Raw genomic sequence first — 13,591 nt, forward strand, 5'->3', positions numbered from 1 at the left:
CTTTAAAATCTCGAGATTCCCAGTTGAAACCTTTTGTACACGTCTTGTCCACGAGGCTTATTTGCTTGTTTCTACTTTTACCTCTTGGTTGTTATGAAACAAGAGTTATCTGTCCTACCGAAAAAGAAATATCCCATATCATTGACATATTTTGTACTTTACCTTGTATTTGCTTATTCCACCAGGTTGTCAGATTATTAGTTACGTTGTGCTCTATCCCTATCTTTGATGAGAGTGTTTGTATATCGGAATGCAATCACAAGTATGAGTGAGATATGAAGATGGAGGTTTGTAGTATGGATCAGACAGGCTTATACAGATGCCACACTTGGGTCTGTGCGACGATTGACGATTGACGACTGACATTTCCTCCACTTTGAACTTTCCACCTCAACACACAAATACCTTGTTTCCTCTTTCCCTTCCTTCTTCTTCTCTACCATATCATTCTGATAGCAAGGTCACCTGTAACTTCAAGATGGCTCAGCAGACTCAACCTCTCAAGATGTCAGTACACCTTCCATATATATCCAAGTATGTAGAAGCGCATCGCTGATTCTCCTTTCCCTTTCCTCTCCTTGCCCCAACCCAAACCCGATGTTGTGTAAAATCATCATTCCCCCTTCCTCTTAGCCTATCTATAGGATCACCTTTATCCGAACTTACCACATTGGTATCTAAGATAACAGCGATCAATAGCAAGCATGGACCATTCGATGCGTGTGTAATTGTGGGTGATCTGTTCAGGGAGGGAAGTGATGGTAAGGAAATAGGAGGATTGAGCTGTGAGTTAGCCCTTAGTTCGTCCTCATTTTTGATCGATCAACAAGCTCATCTCTGTCATCTATACGGTGTAGTCCCAGTACCTACTTACTTCAGCGTTGGCAAATACCCTTTACCTCAATTAGTCAAAGAACAAATCATCAAGACTGGTGGGGAAGTTGCGAATAACCTTGTTTATCTCGGTAAGCTGACAATACCATCAGGAGATGAGGTCCCTGCAGCTGACACTGTATCTTATATAGGCAAATCATCAGTCTTGACTACAGCTCAAGGACTCAAGATAGCTTGCGTAGGAGGTAGTTTCACTGAAGAAGGCTATGATTCTATTGGAGTGAGTTTTCAGCTGACCTTCATTATCAGTTATCGAAGGGGCGCAGCTGATCATCGATCTATAGGATCAATTCTCACCTGTAATATCGAAAGATTCTATATCTACCATTCTCTCTCACCCCATACTTACTGGTGCGACCGCCAATCCATCCGAATCACTCGCATCTGCCAAACAGGAGGCATCGGCTTTACCAAGTGCTTTCCAAGGTGTAGACTTACTACTATTCTCATCACCTCCACCACATCTGTCAACCCTATCACCATCATATGCTTCCTCAGGTGTATCCTTGGCTCAATCTGCCCCACCGTTGGAAGAGGTAGTGAGAAGAGCGAAACCCAGGTATCTTCTATGGGGTGATGGTGAAGGATTCTGGGAGAGGGAACCGTGGGGATGGACTGGTCCAACTGGCAAAGAAGAAAGATGGACACGAGCTGTCAAACTTGGTGCCTTGGGTGGTGAAGCTCCTACAGGAGGAAAGAAAGCCAGGGTAAGTTGCACCATCAGCTGTGAAGCTCGATCTTGTTTCAAACGAGATTAGCTAATGAATGTATGTGTGATGTTCAGTGGTTCTATGCTTTCACCCTTCCACCTCAAACGGCGACTTCACCCTTGCCTGCCAAACCCGCCAATGCCACTCCCAATCCATACGTCATGCCTTCTACACCTTCTAGCTCCTCCACCTCGAGCAGGAAAAGAGGGCCGCTGGAAGATCAGAATTACATCTTTGGTGGTCAACAAGCCAAGAAAGGAAGAACAGGTAAGCTGCATCCACACGGCCGAAGGACGTGAATAGTTATAGCTTACCAATGATGCTGATCCCGCAGAAGGAGCAGTACCTCCTGATAATTACGTGTGCAAGATCTGCGCTCAACCTGGTGTAAGTAACGAACATTCCCTGTTTAAATACCATAATGCTAACCCCGTTCTTACCTCTAGCACTTCATCACGGACTGTCCTCAAAAGACTAATAGGGAGGCTAAAGATCATTCCAAACCACCTCAAGGATATGTCTGCAAGATCTGTCAATCTGTAGGTGACAATATCCCAATGTTCGGATACCGCTTACCTGCCCTTTCAGCCTGATCATTTCATCAAAGATTGCCCGCAGAAGGATGATAAACCAAGAGGACCTAAACCTCCTCCTCAAGGTTATGTCTGCCGAGCATGCGGTATACCCGATGCGCATTATATCAAGGATTGTCCGGTAGTCCTGGAGAGAGAAGAGGCGAAAAGCAAAAGAAAGGAATTAGGTCCAGCCGAATGTAAGCTAAATATTGATGGCCGAATGCATCTCAGCTAACATCTCATTTTAGGCTGGTTCTGTCTGAGTAACCCAAAAGTGACCAAACATCTTATCGTCGCTATTGGTTCAGAGACATACGTGACACTTCCTCGAGGACAGCTGATCCCTACTCTACCTAAACATATCGCTCAAGGGGGGCAAAAGCCATTGGTACCAGGTGGAGGCCATGTCCTGGTGAGCTGACTATCTCCATTTAATCTGAAACGAGCTGACAATCTGTCCGCCTAGATCATCCCAATCGCCCATCACCCAACGTTACTATCGATCCCAGCAGAAGATGCCATGTCCATTATATCCGAATTGGAATCATTCAAATCGTCACTCAAAGCTTGTTATGCTTCATACGGGGCTGTACCAGTATCATTCGAGATTGGACGATTATCAGGACGAGGTGGTCATGCACATATTCAAGTCATACCTATTCCTCAAGAATTGGCCGATAAAGTCGAAGACTCGTTCATAAAAGCCGGTGAAGCTCAAGGATTGGATTGGGAATTGGAACCTGAACGAGCGTTGGCTAAAGTAGGTCAACAAGGCAATTACTTCAAAGTGGAATTACCAAACGGTAAGAAGATGGTACACCTGTTGAAAGGAAATTTCGATTTACAATTTGGAAGGTGAGTATTCATCCAACTAGGTCGAATGAGACATTTGGAAAAGGAAAAGCTGATGGGCTGGTATGCAATGTACCCATGCAGAATGGTACTAGGAAGTCTTCTGGGTTATCATCATAGGATCGATTGGAAGGAATGCTCACAGAGTGAAGCGGAAGATAAAGAAGATGCTCAAAAGTTCAAAAAGGCTTTTGCACCTTTCCATTCTTAATTGAAGTGGGGTGTCGAAGAGGAATGGACGTATACGATGACATTGGAGAAGAAACAAAAGAAGGGTGGATCAAGTCAAGAGTGGAAGAATTCAGATGTTGTTGTGCTAGTTGTGAGGATGTTGTTGTTCAAAGGACGAGTGGATGTGAGCGGGGAGCAGCAGTAATGTAAAGCGAAGAGCAGACCCTTCAATGAATGATGCATTGTGCGTATGCATCGATATCATCATTATGATACACTACCATCAATCTCGTTGTGAAGTATACATAGCTTGGGCCGAGAAACCATGTTGCAAACATTTTTTGTTGGAACGGACGCAGATTCCGCTGGAAAAGTAAACTATGATGTGATCGAGTGGAGGAAGTCCACTTCAAAAGCCGGATCGATGAAATGATATCGTCATGATTCACGTATCTATGAATAGCGACTTCATCTCTATTTTTCGAATATCTTAACTTACATTGTATCTAACTAAACGGCGAGACATAGTCAGTCTGTGTATATCGGTCAGAAGAATTGTGGCTGCATAATCTGGTTTATCGAGATGACGAAACATCAACCATTCAAAGGTGGGCGAGCTTTCCGTCTAGTCCCGCTTGACGGCCTCCTCTCCTTCCTACTTCACATACCTCTATTCATCGAATATCAATAGCACAAGCGGTATATCAGAGAGAGAATAAGATATTGATATTCTTCTGACGTGATAGAGCTGGAAGCCTCCCGACCCGATTTCGACATATCGTATAAACCTCATTATACTAAGACTGCCGAACCGGATTTCCGCCCAGGACAAGGACTAAATGGTCTTGTGAGTGTTGCCTCACGAAGGAGAATTGCACTATGAGCATTTAGCTGAGGATTGAAGAAAAAACAAAATCAACCCACTTTTTTCAGCCATACTCGAAAGAATTCAAAGCTAGTAAAGATGGATTTAGAAGTGTTATACCGGAGAAGGAAGAGAAATCGGATATATACAAGGTAAACCGTGTTGACATTCTATTCATGAGAGCATTACCCAGCTGATGGAAAATCCCCTTGACCTGTCTCACCTGTTGATTGTGGACTCGATAGATGATGATTTCGGGTGTTGTAAGGGATATTTTCTCTGATTCTCTGATCTTCGATTAGATCGAGACAATGGCAAATGAACTGAATAGAGCCTGTATTTTCGCGGTGAATAGACCCCAAGACCAGTCGCTTTCGTATCTACCCTAAGTGAAGATGGTATAACCAATGTAAGTGAAGTGTAGCGGTATGACATCGTTTCTTCATAGCTTTGGAGGAAAGTATAGCCTTTTTTCTTTCAGATTTGAGGACATGTTGGAACCATCATTGAATTTGACTTGGCTGACCCAGATTATCAACATTGCACTATTGTACATAGCTCGCTCCCATCTCCTATTTCAACGTGTGCGCCCACAATCCGCCGATCGTCATGATAAGTGTAGCAAAAGGGAACCATCAAGATGGATGGAAGGGTTAGTTTAAACTTTAAGATACTAGCATCCTTGATGTGTTCGATACCGAAGTCTTCGGTTTTTGTGATTCATCTTATACGACCTGACTGGCTGAGATTGACTAATCTTAAATTCCAGATACGAACCATAATATCCTAACTACCAAGGAATTCTGTATATCAATCATCTCTGAATCATTCCTTGAAGCTTCCAACTATACTGCTGTGGACTGTCCCCCTGAAGTGGACGAATGGGTATTGTCAGGTCTGACTCAAAGATCTTCAGAGTGAGTACGACTCATCCTCCCCCCTCCTGTATGGTCTAGTATGATACACTGTTTTGACGAACGTGTGTATACGGTAGGACGATCAAACCTCCTCGTGTGGGCGAATCGGCATTCTCGATGGAATGTAATTTACAGCATTCTTATGAGGTGAAGGATGATCAAGGGAATTCTACGAGTTTGATCATTCTAGGTAGAGTCAGGAGATTTCACATTGTGAGTGTTCTCATCCTCATTTTCGTTTTCGTTTTCATTCTCCCTCATTTAGAACTTACCATACCAGACGTCGACAAATTACCGTAAAAGCATACGACATGTCGGAAAAAATGAGATGGGCTGATGCTTTTGAGCTTGTATAGCGAGAATCTGTGCTCGATCCCGGTGATCCTTTCAAGATTCTTACTGAGAAACTGAGACCTATCGGTAGACTAGGTGGGATCTCATATTCACGGACTAATCAGTGAGTGAACAACCCTTACTAGACACTCTGGGCTATGGCTAATGTGCTTGATGCGTTGATAGGATGGTAGAGATTCCTCGTCCTGTATGGGATCAGGTGAAAGATACACCCGAAGTGCAAGAGGCTTTGAAGAAGGGAGTCAAGAAATTATGAAATGAAGTAATAATGCTTCGATCCGCATTTTGTCGGAAAGGTACGGTACTTGACTATAGATCATTATTTTCATAGACAGATATGATACAAGCAATAAGATAGATAATCATGTAGTGCGATGCAATGCGAGTAGAGTATATCTAATCCCTTCTTCTACTAGGACCGAACCGTGTCTATTTCATACGATACTCAACTTGTCAGTACTCTCTCAGCCAATGAGAACTGGTGAAATTCAGAACTTACCAAAGATACTTCACGAATTGTGTATCTACCTAACAAATTCTTAAAATCAATCTTGGTAGGATCCAAATACCCATTTTGGAGTTTAAGAAATTCGTTGAAAGATCCTAAAGAAGGTATGGTAACGTATACCAATATGACGGTCTAAACACCAAAAAAAACATATAAGCATCATCCGATGTACGATCGCGTGAGAAAAGTGATTTACCTTCTGTACTAAAGCATTGACTCGCATTATTGTGTTAATCCATTTCCAACTCATCCTCTCCTCATACCAATCTTCGTTGCCGTACGGTGAAGACTCTTTATCTGAGGGATCTTCATAGACTGGTATGACTACACACGCGAAACTATCAGGGTGTATAGTGAATCAGCATCTTATTTATCTAAATTCTATGCGGAGAGGAGTATTTTCGACATACGCAGAATGACTGAATGCCGGACCTCGTCTGTATAATAGCCAATCGCAGCAAAACTTTATACCGTCTTTTACTACCCATCCCAAAGATCTGAAATGATGGTATGCTATGTATGAGACCAACATTGGATCGTCTGGTAATAATGGTGTGGATGTGGGTGTGGATATCGAAGATGGCGTGGAGGGAGGGGTGAGAAGTAACGAGAGGAGGGCGGGACCGTTGGGGATGTAAGTTTGCTATATACACGAGAACAGTCAGCAAAATGTCGCCTTCAGATACCTTAGGGAAGACTGTGGTACATCGGTATGGTATATCAAACTTACAGAAGTAGGATCGAATACTCTCAACACGCCCAAACCCAACGTCAGGAATAGTCCTTCTTCCAAACTCAGTTGAAGATGTTCCATCTCTTCTACCAGACTCTCATCAAACAGGTCTTCTCCCTCATCTTCGTCATCGTCCTCTTCTATCTCTAATCTTTGTGCCTGCTGAGGAGTTTGCACCGCTTTGGCAGGTTCCCCTGTAGCCGGGGGTTCAGGCTGAGGTTGAGATGAGGAAGTAGACGGTGGCTGTGGTGGACGTCTCTTGAACGCTTTCCTACCTCTATTCCTATTCGAGTCCGGTCTAGTAGGTCTAACCAGAAAAGTTTGCGGGGTAAGGTTCATAGGATCTATCACCGTGTTATCTGTAGCTGTAGTCATTGTCGTTGAAGTGGAAGGTGTAGGAGAACTGGGTCTGATTTCATCATCTACTTCTACTTCTTCATTCCCTTCCTCCAGCTCTTCTTCTAAAGCTTGACCCAGAGATGAGCCAAGCGGCGATGGCGAACCAGGTATGGATGAGGATGAACCACGGACAGAAGAGGTTAATACTGCTTCGGCCTGTTTGGCAGCGTCCAACATTGCTGCTGCTCGATCAATCTTGAATTGTTTACGGGCTATACGACGTTGTTCTCTCATCTGTTCTGCTGCTAGGGCTATAACATATTATTGGTAAATATCAGCACTGCACTTGAGAAGAACAACACAGCCGTTGAAAGTTATAGTAATCGTGGTAGGATATTTCTCAGAAATAAAGAAGAAGAAGAATAAAGTCATCATTCCTTCATGTGAAGGTGAGACTGTTGAGCTTGTTAAAAAGTTTATTCATCATAAAATGGGGTCACCGTTGGGTACGATTAGGTGATAGAATACCTTGAATTCATTTGGCGTCGAAAGAAAAGATGATAACTCACTTGCACCACCTTTTAACAGAGCTACTCTCCTCTCCCTCCAGGACGGCTCACTCCTACTCAAACTACCTTTCCCGAAAAACCCTTTGGTGAATAAGATTTCTTTTGATCGTTCATCTTCGATCCATATTGATCGAGTTATAGGGTCGAACGTCCCTATACATTGAGGTACTTCTACTCTCGCCGAAGGAAGATATGACGATAAGAGGGATCTTGATGATGAAGTAGAGCTGGATCTGGACGAAGAGGCAGAAGAGGACGAAGAAGGGGTGTTAAATAGGATAGGTAAGGGGTTGGCATATTTTCGCTGATTGGCTAGGTTTCGTGATCTAGCTGCGTTTTTCCCTGTTGCACCTGAGGGTGTGGAAGGGGCTACAGCAGCTGTACTCATGGTGCTGATGGAGTGAACGTAATTGATGTGATGAACAAAGTTGAGAAATTTAATGCAAGTTTCTTAAGTTTTTGGGTCGAGGTAAACTTAAGTGGAGGTCGTCGATATCATAACCATTCGTCACAAAGCTCACACGTTCAAAATTCCTTGTTACTCGCAGATGATCAACCGAGAACATGCAATCGAACGTGATCACGAACACGAACACTCAGGTCCAAACTATGGCTGTCCATGGATCAGCTAACAAGAAGGTTAAACTTTCGTAGCTTTATTGTCCTGCGCTACGAAAAAATCTTCCTCAAATCCTGTAGTCCAGCTCGGCGCAACTCCTCCTATAATGACTGGGAAGCGACAATTGTAACAACGGTGGTCGTGCAGTGTGACGTATGATCTCATAACCAGATCAAATGTATATATGAAAAGTAATAAGAACAGAACCGCAGAAGAAAATAAACTAAATCATCCCTTTTTTTCCCTTTTGATGTGGAAAGAATTAGTTTACTCTTCGTCGGCCTCTTCCTCCTCTTCCTCTTCCTCATCTTCTTCCTCCTCCTCTTCCTCCTCTTCTCGCTCAGCTTCAAGGACGGCAGTGGCAATTCGGTCGAGATCTCTCCTGTAAATTGATGCACATATATCAGTACGACCGTTTCTCATAAGCACCACAAACGCGGAGTGGTAGGTTTGACAGATATGATTGGGATGAATTGGGCGACGAGAGATGTGACAATGGAAAACCAGGACTCACATTCCATCTTGCGAGATTCTTCTACCACCATCAGGGTGAACTTCGAGCACACCGATCTTCTCAAGGGATTGAACAACGTTTCTTTGCACACCGGTAGCGGAGTCTCGGTGGTGGGATCGTCGGGTACCTCTTCGGTTGGTGGTACCGTGTAATTTGGCGAGGGCACCTACACCGACGTGTTTTCGGAGGTAGATGTGTCGAGCGATGGCGGCTGTTCAAAGTATTCGCAGATTTAGCATGATCCTCTACTATGCAATGACATATATCCTCCACAATCCACGATAAAGCCCTTTCGTTCGAAACGAAACAAAACGAATGCTCGACTCCTCATCCACCAGATCCCATCTGCTCCTTTCCTTCTACATCCTCCATCCAAAACCCAAACCCAAACCAAAACCAAAACCACACTCACCAGCTCGGACGTAGTACCAATCAGGATCATAAGGTGCCAATTCCTTTTGAGCACCGGTCTTAACGATATCGACCCATGTTGGGATCTCGAGTTTACCGGATCTTTTAAGATGGGATGAGTAAGCCTTGATGAAGGACTCGGCACTATTGTTCGAGAGGATATTGGATTAGCATTTCGTCCCATCGATCATCTACACCACGACATTTTCCATCTCCTTTGTCTGATAGCTTAATCTCATTCTTCCTATATGTTCCTCTCTCATAGCTCTCCCACTGTATCACAGTGCATGTTCCTCAGTTTGCTTGTCGACCTTTTCCTATTGACGATCTTGATGTTCATCCGAGTTGCAACAATTTTTCTAATCCATTTCTCTGCTTCCGCTGCTTCTACCTTTCCTCTACTGCTATAGCTGACGATGGACCGTAGACTCACCTGATGTCACGAACACCTGGCATTTTGAATTATTGATGGATGAAGGAAGAGGCAAAAGGTAGACTAGATGACTTTTGGATGTATTTGCTGAAAATCCTGCAATCGCAATCCTGAGACCAGAGCAAGCAGCAGGAGTATCGATAGCACAGTGTAGTGCCAAAACCATGCAACATGCTGGGAAACGTCTATGGTGGGCGGAGAATGCGGAAAATCACCTGGCACTGTAGGATGAAAGAGAGTGTGGCACAGGAACAGTGAGAAGCGCTATCGGATATAAGAGAGCTGTTTTAAGCGATGAAGACGATTCCTATCAAACCCAAGATCACCTCTATGTGGTCAGCCTATTTACGCAAAAGTGATTGGTCTCGTTCGGCGGTCGTCGCCGTTGACGGGTGGAGGCGAGGGGTGGCAATTTAAAGATTTCTGTTGACAAGTTGGAGATTAACTTTTGATTTTCGGATTTCTGTGATCGCTAGACGGTGATACACTCCCATAGCTGTTTCCATTATTGATTAGCCCCTCTTCCTCCATCCTTAGCGGTTTAGCACTGGCACCAACATATTGTACTTGGTTCTGACATGTGAGCTATTCGTGATTGTTGTCATGTCTTGTACGGAGTCGAGAGCTGACCCATTCACCTCAGGTCCCGACTAATCTTCTTGAATCTTCCTTCCTCAATCCAACAAGATACCTTCCGATCGACATTGACCAAGCCCAAATCACTCATATCATGCACCATTACAGATCTCAAGCTGGTCCCCAAAAGGAGATTTGCATTTGTGGGGTATAAGAATGCCGAGGAAGCTCAAAAGGTCAAGGATTGGTTTGACAGTACTTTTGAATTTGGAGGTGGGAAAGTCAAAGTCGATTTCGTAAGAGATGATGTGAGCTCTTCTCCTTCCTCACCAAATATGGATCTTGGCGCTTATTTTATGTGTGACATGCAGCCACTCGCTCCTGCTCCTGCAAAGGGTTCGAAATCCAAGTCGAAAGAAACGGACGTACAGACTGGTTCTAATGCTGTTGCTGGACCCTCAAAGAGGTTACAGGAATTTATGGATGTTATGAAAGGTGTTGATCCTTCTTCATCTACTGATGCTTCTGCGTCGACGGCAAACGCAGTACCAGGTGAACAAGGTTGGGTGGCTGATGGACAAGCTTCGACGTCGAAGAAGGAGAAGAGCAAGAAGGGTAAAGAGAAGTCATCTGAACCTGAGGAAATAGCGGAAGGACAAGGGGATGATGATGATGCTGCATGGTTGAGAAGGAGACAGAATGAAGCGTTACAAGGTGAAGGAGAGACCTCCGTGAGTATTTGTCCGTCTTTCTATCTTTCCATAAAATTTAATGTAAGTCGGATTGCTGACACCAAACATTGTATGTAGAGTACCAAAACATCTCCCGACGAAGAATTGATTCTCTCAACTGGAAGACTATTCATCCGAAATCTAGCATTCATCGTGACCTCCTCTGAATTATCCTCTCATTTCTCCAAATATGGTCAAATCGACGAAATTCACTTACCTACCTCATCAACAACGGGTGAACCATTAGGAACGGCCTTTTTACAATATCATAATAACGAAGATGCCCTTCAAGCCTATAAAAATCTAGATAAGACTGCCTTCCAAGGTAGACTGTTACATGTGTTACCTGGTAGACCTAAACCCGGTCAAACGGTTACCGCGAACGGTGGTGGAGTGGTAGATGGTAAAGTGTTAGGTAAAATTGATGAACAGAAAGGTCAGGTTAAGAAGAACGTAGATGAGAAGAGGAAAGAGGATGGTAGGAAGGGATTGAATTGGGCTACGCTATACATGAATGTGAGTGGATTTTCTTGGCCCTCGCCCTTTAGAATAAGTGAACAACCCTGCTTTAGGGATATATCTACATGGGGTGGGATATATATAGACATGGCTGACAACCGAATACAGAGCGACGCAGTAGCAGCTTCCGTATCCAGTCGAATGGGAATCAGTAAATCCGAACTACTAAATGGAGACTCGGGAAATGCAGCTGTCAAGCTCGCCTTGGCCGAGACCACGGTTATCGAAGAGACTAAGAAATATTTCGAAGATGCTGGTATAGTCTTAGAAGCCCTTCAGCCGAAAGTACCCCGATCACAAACAATAATCTTGGTTAAGAATATACCTTTTGGAACTACCATTCAATCTTTGACCGACCTATTTGCTTCGCATGGTAAATTGTCTAGAGTACTGTTACCTCCCTCTGGAACATTGGGAGTAGTGGAATTTGAGAATCCCGTAGATGCCGGAAAGGCATTTAGAGCATTGGCATATAGAAGATTAGGAAATGCTGTGTTGTATCTTGAGAAAGGTCCCGTAGGGATGTTCAAAGAATCGCCATCTTCAGCTGAACAACCGATGAGCACGACAGAGAAAGAATTGAAGGAAGCTCAAGCTTTGGTTGACAAGGTGAATGAAATCAGAGAAGAACCATCGATGGATGACGAAGCTGGCTCGACTCTATTCTTAAAGAACTTGAATTTCACTACTACCACACCAAGATTGAATGCTGTACTTTCTTCTTTACCTGGTTTCTCATTTGCTCGAGTACAGACGAAGATCAACCCTAAATCGAGTAGTGGTGAGAGATTGAGTATGGGATATGGATTTGTAGGATTCAAAACTCGTCAAGATGCTACGAAGGCCCTTGGAGCTTTGGAAGGGTTCGAAATCGATGGGAAAGTACTACAAGTCAAATTCGCTCAGAGAGGTACAGAAGATGATCAGAAAGAGAAAGATAAAGATACCAAAGAAGGGAATGGAGGAAAAACGAAATCTACGAAATTGTTGGTTAAGAATTTACCGTTTGAAATCTCAAAGAAGGAAGTTAGGGAATTGTTTAGGTGAGTGATATCTCTCTGTCTTCATGTCCTACCGGTTCTTTCTGGTATGAAGAATTGTGTACTGATGGGGTGATGTTTTGTTTTGTTTTGGTCGTTTGTTTAGTGCATATGGTCAATTGAAATCACTTCGACTCCCTCGGAAATCCGTCCCCACTTCAACGGGATCAGCATCAACACGAGGATTCGCCTTTCTGGAATTTACCACTCATACTGAAGCTTCACGTGCGATGGAGGCATTGAAACATACTCATTTGCTTGGTAGACATTTAGTTTTGGAGTGGGCGAAAGAGACTGATGATGTAGATGTGGAAGGTTTGAGAGAGAAGGTAGGAAGGGATGTCAGGTTCTTGAATGATGATGGTGCGAATGCAAATAGGAAGAAGAGGAAATTGGAATTTAGTGGTAAAGCGGCCGAGGAAAATGATGGATTGGAATTGGATTAGTGGCATCGTAGTATCTGAGGTGCTGTATGGTAAGATTATATAGCAGATTGTATGAATAAATGCATGGTTGAATCTGTTACATTACTATGACTTGTTCTGTTATTATACTTATTTCACTGGAGCGCATGACTAAATATCGCAAATACCATTATTACTCATCATGAGTGAACTGGGGGTTGTGATCCCCCCTTACTCTCCCTCACTTCTTAGCCTCCTCCTTGGAAGTGTTCAGAGGAGTTTCGCTACCTTTCTCACCCTGTTTACCTGGTGAGTAAGAGTAATCTGGATTTGCGGATGATCTTTTGGTGAAATCTTTACCGGACTGTGATTATGATAGTAGTACCAGATGTCAGCTTGTATACTCTCAAACCTCTAAAAGGTGTCATAGCGATGATAGTCAATCTAGAACCTTACCTCATTCTCTACTTGTTTCGCTGATGAAGAAGGGTTGGGATCTTTGTTGAATGCAGCGTCTGTATGAGCTACGTCGTCTGTCTACATACCCAAGAGCAGACATGGTCGGATGTCAGCATTGAATGTACGATCTCGATAATATGCACAATTCGTTTGACTTACCCCTGCACCTGTCGATCCACCTTCATCACTATAGAGTTCCTGTTTGCCCCTATCGCTCGCATATCCTCTTATCGAGATGTTGGATATCGTCCTCCTGTAGCTCATCCTTGATGGTCCGGCGGACGAGGTGAACGTGGATAGTTCGACGGCGGGTGGAGCTTGTGGAGGAGGAATGAGGGGGGTTCGGAAGAGGATGGAAATGGTTCGTCTGGTTGATGGGAACATGCTGGATAGGGCTG

The 13,591-nt window shown here is 43.8% G+C and overlaps 6 protein-coding genes across 6 annotated transcripts; 3 read left to right on the forward strand and 3 right to left on the reverse strand.

The window, feature by feature from the left end:
- Positions 1-478: 478 nt before the first annotated feature.
- V865_003561 (uncharacterized protein) lies at positions 479-3,242 on the forward strand (the record flags this gene model as incomplete). The annotated part of the gene is made up of 12 exons (XM_066227354.1): positions 479-507; positions 634-785; positions 858-965; positions 1,026-1,114; positions 1,179-1,601; positions 1,679-1,871; positions 1,939-1,991; positions 2,051-2,143; positions 2,193-2,376; positions 2,428-2,591; positions 2,646-3,034; positions 3,116-3,242. 12 exons carry the CDS (start codon positions 479-481, stop codon positions 3,240-3,242), a joined length of 2,004 nt encoding a protein of 667 aa, XP_066083451.1.
- Positions 3,243-3,785: 543 nt separating this feature from the next.
- V865_003562 (uncharacterized protein) lies at positions 3,786-5,594 on the forward strand (the record flags this gene model as incomplete). Its single annotated transcript, XM_066227355.1, has 10 exons — positions 3,786-3,810; positions 3,949-4,049; positions 4,136-4,219; positions 4,313-4,330; positions 4,423-4,476; positions 4,626-4,719; positions 4,837-4,984; positions 5,062-5,197; positions 5,341-5,441; positions 5,504-5,594. The coding sequence occupies 10 exons, from the start codon at positions 3,786-3,788 to the stop codon at positions 5,592-5,594; spliced, it is 852 nt and encodes a 283-aa protein (XP_066083452.1).
- Positions 5,595-5,734: 140 nt separating this feature from the next.
- Positions 5,735-7,875, reverse strand: V865_003563 (uncharacterized protein; the record flags this gene model as incomplete). The annotated part of the gene is made up of 6 exons (XM_066227356.1): positions 5,735-5,767; positions 5,838-5,978; positions 6,043-6,184; positions 6,257-6,489; positions 6,577-7,229; positions 7,488-7,875. 6 exons carry the CDS (start codon positions 7,873-7,875, stop codon positions 5,735-5,737), a joined length of 1,590 nt encoding a protein of 529 aa, XP_066083453.1.
- Positions 7,876-8,373: 498 nt separating this feature from the next.
- On the reverse strand, positions 8,374-9,487 carry V865_003564 (uncharacterized protein; the record flags this gene model as incomplete). The annotated part of the gene is made up of 4 exons (XM_066227357.1): positions 8,374-8,488; positions 8,621-8,831; positions 9,033-9,175; positions 9,465-9,487. 4 exons carry the CDS (start codon positions 9,485-9,487, stop codon positions 8,374-8,376), a joined length of 492 nt encoding a protein of 163 aa, XP_066083454.1.
- A 141-nt stretch (positions 9,488-9,628) lies between these two features.
- Positions 9,629-12,776, forward strand: V865_003565 (multiple RNA-binding domain-containing protein 1; the record flags this gene model as incomplete). The annotated part of the gene is made up of 6 exons (XM_066227358.1): positions 9,629-9,687; positions 10,108-10,348; positions 10,412-10,771; positions 10,850-11,287; positions 11,399-12,333; positions 12,437-12,776. 6 exons carry the CDS (start codon positions 9,629-9,631, stop codon positions 12,774-12,776), a joined length of 2,373 nt encoding a protein of 790 aa, XP_066083455.1.
- A 199-nt stretch (positions 12,777-12,975) lies between these two features.
- V865_003566 (uncharacterized protein) lies at positions 12,976-13,577 on the reverse strand (the record flags this gene model as incomplete). The annotated part of the gene is made up of 3 exons (XM_066227359.1): positions 12,976-13,098; positions 13,191-13,271; positions 13,353-13,577. 3 exons carry the CDS (start codon positions 13,575-13,577, stop codon positions 12,976-12,978), a joined length of 429 nt encoding a protein of 142 aa, XP_066083456.1.
- Positions 13,578-13,591: the final 14 nt, after the last annotated feature.

Source organism: Kwoniella europaea, chromosome 1 (genome assembly GCF_036810445.1).
Source record: "Kwoniella europaea PYCC6329 chromosome 1, complete sequence".
NCBI lineage: Eukaryota > Fungi > Basidiomycota > Tremellomycetes > Tremellales > Cryptococcaceae > Kwoniella > Kwoniella europaea.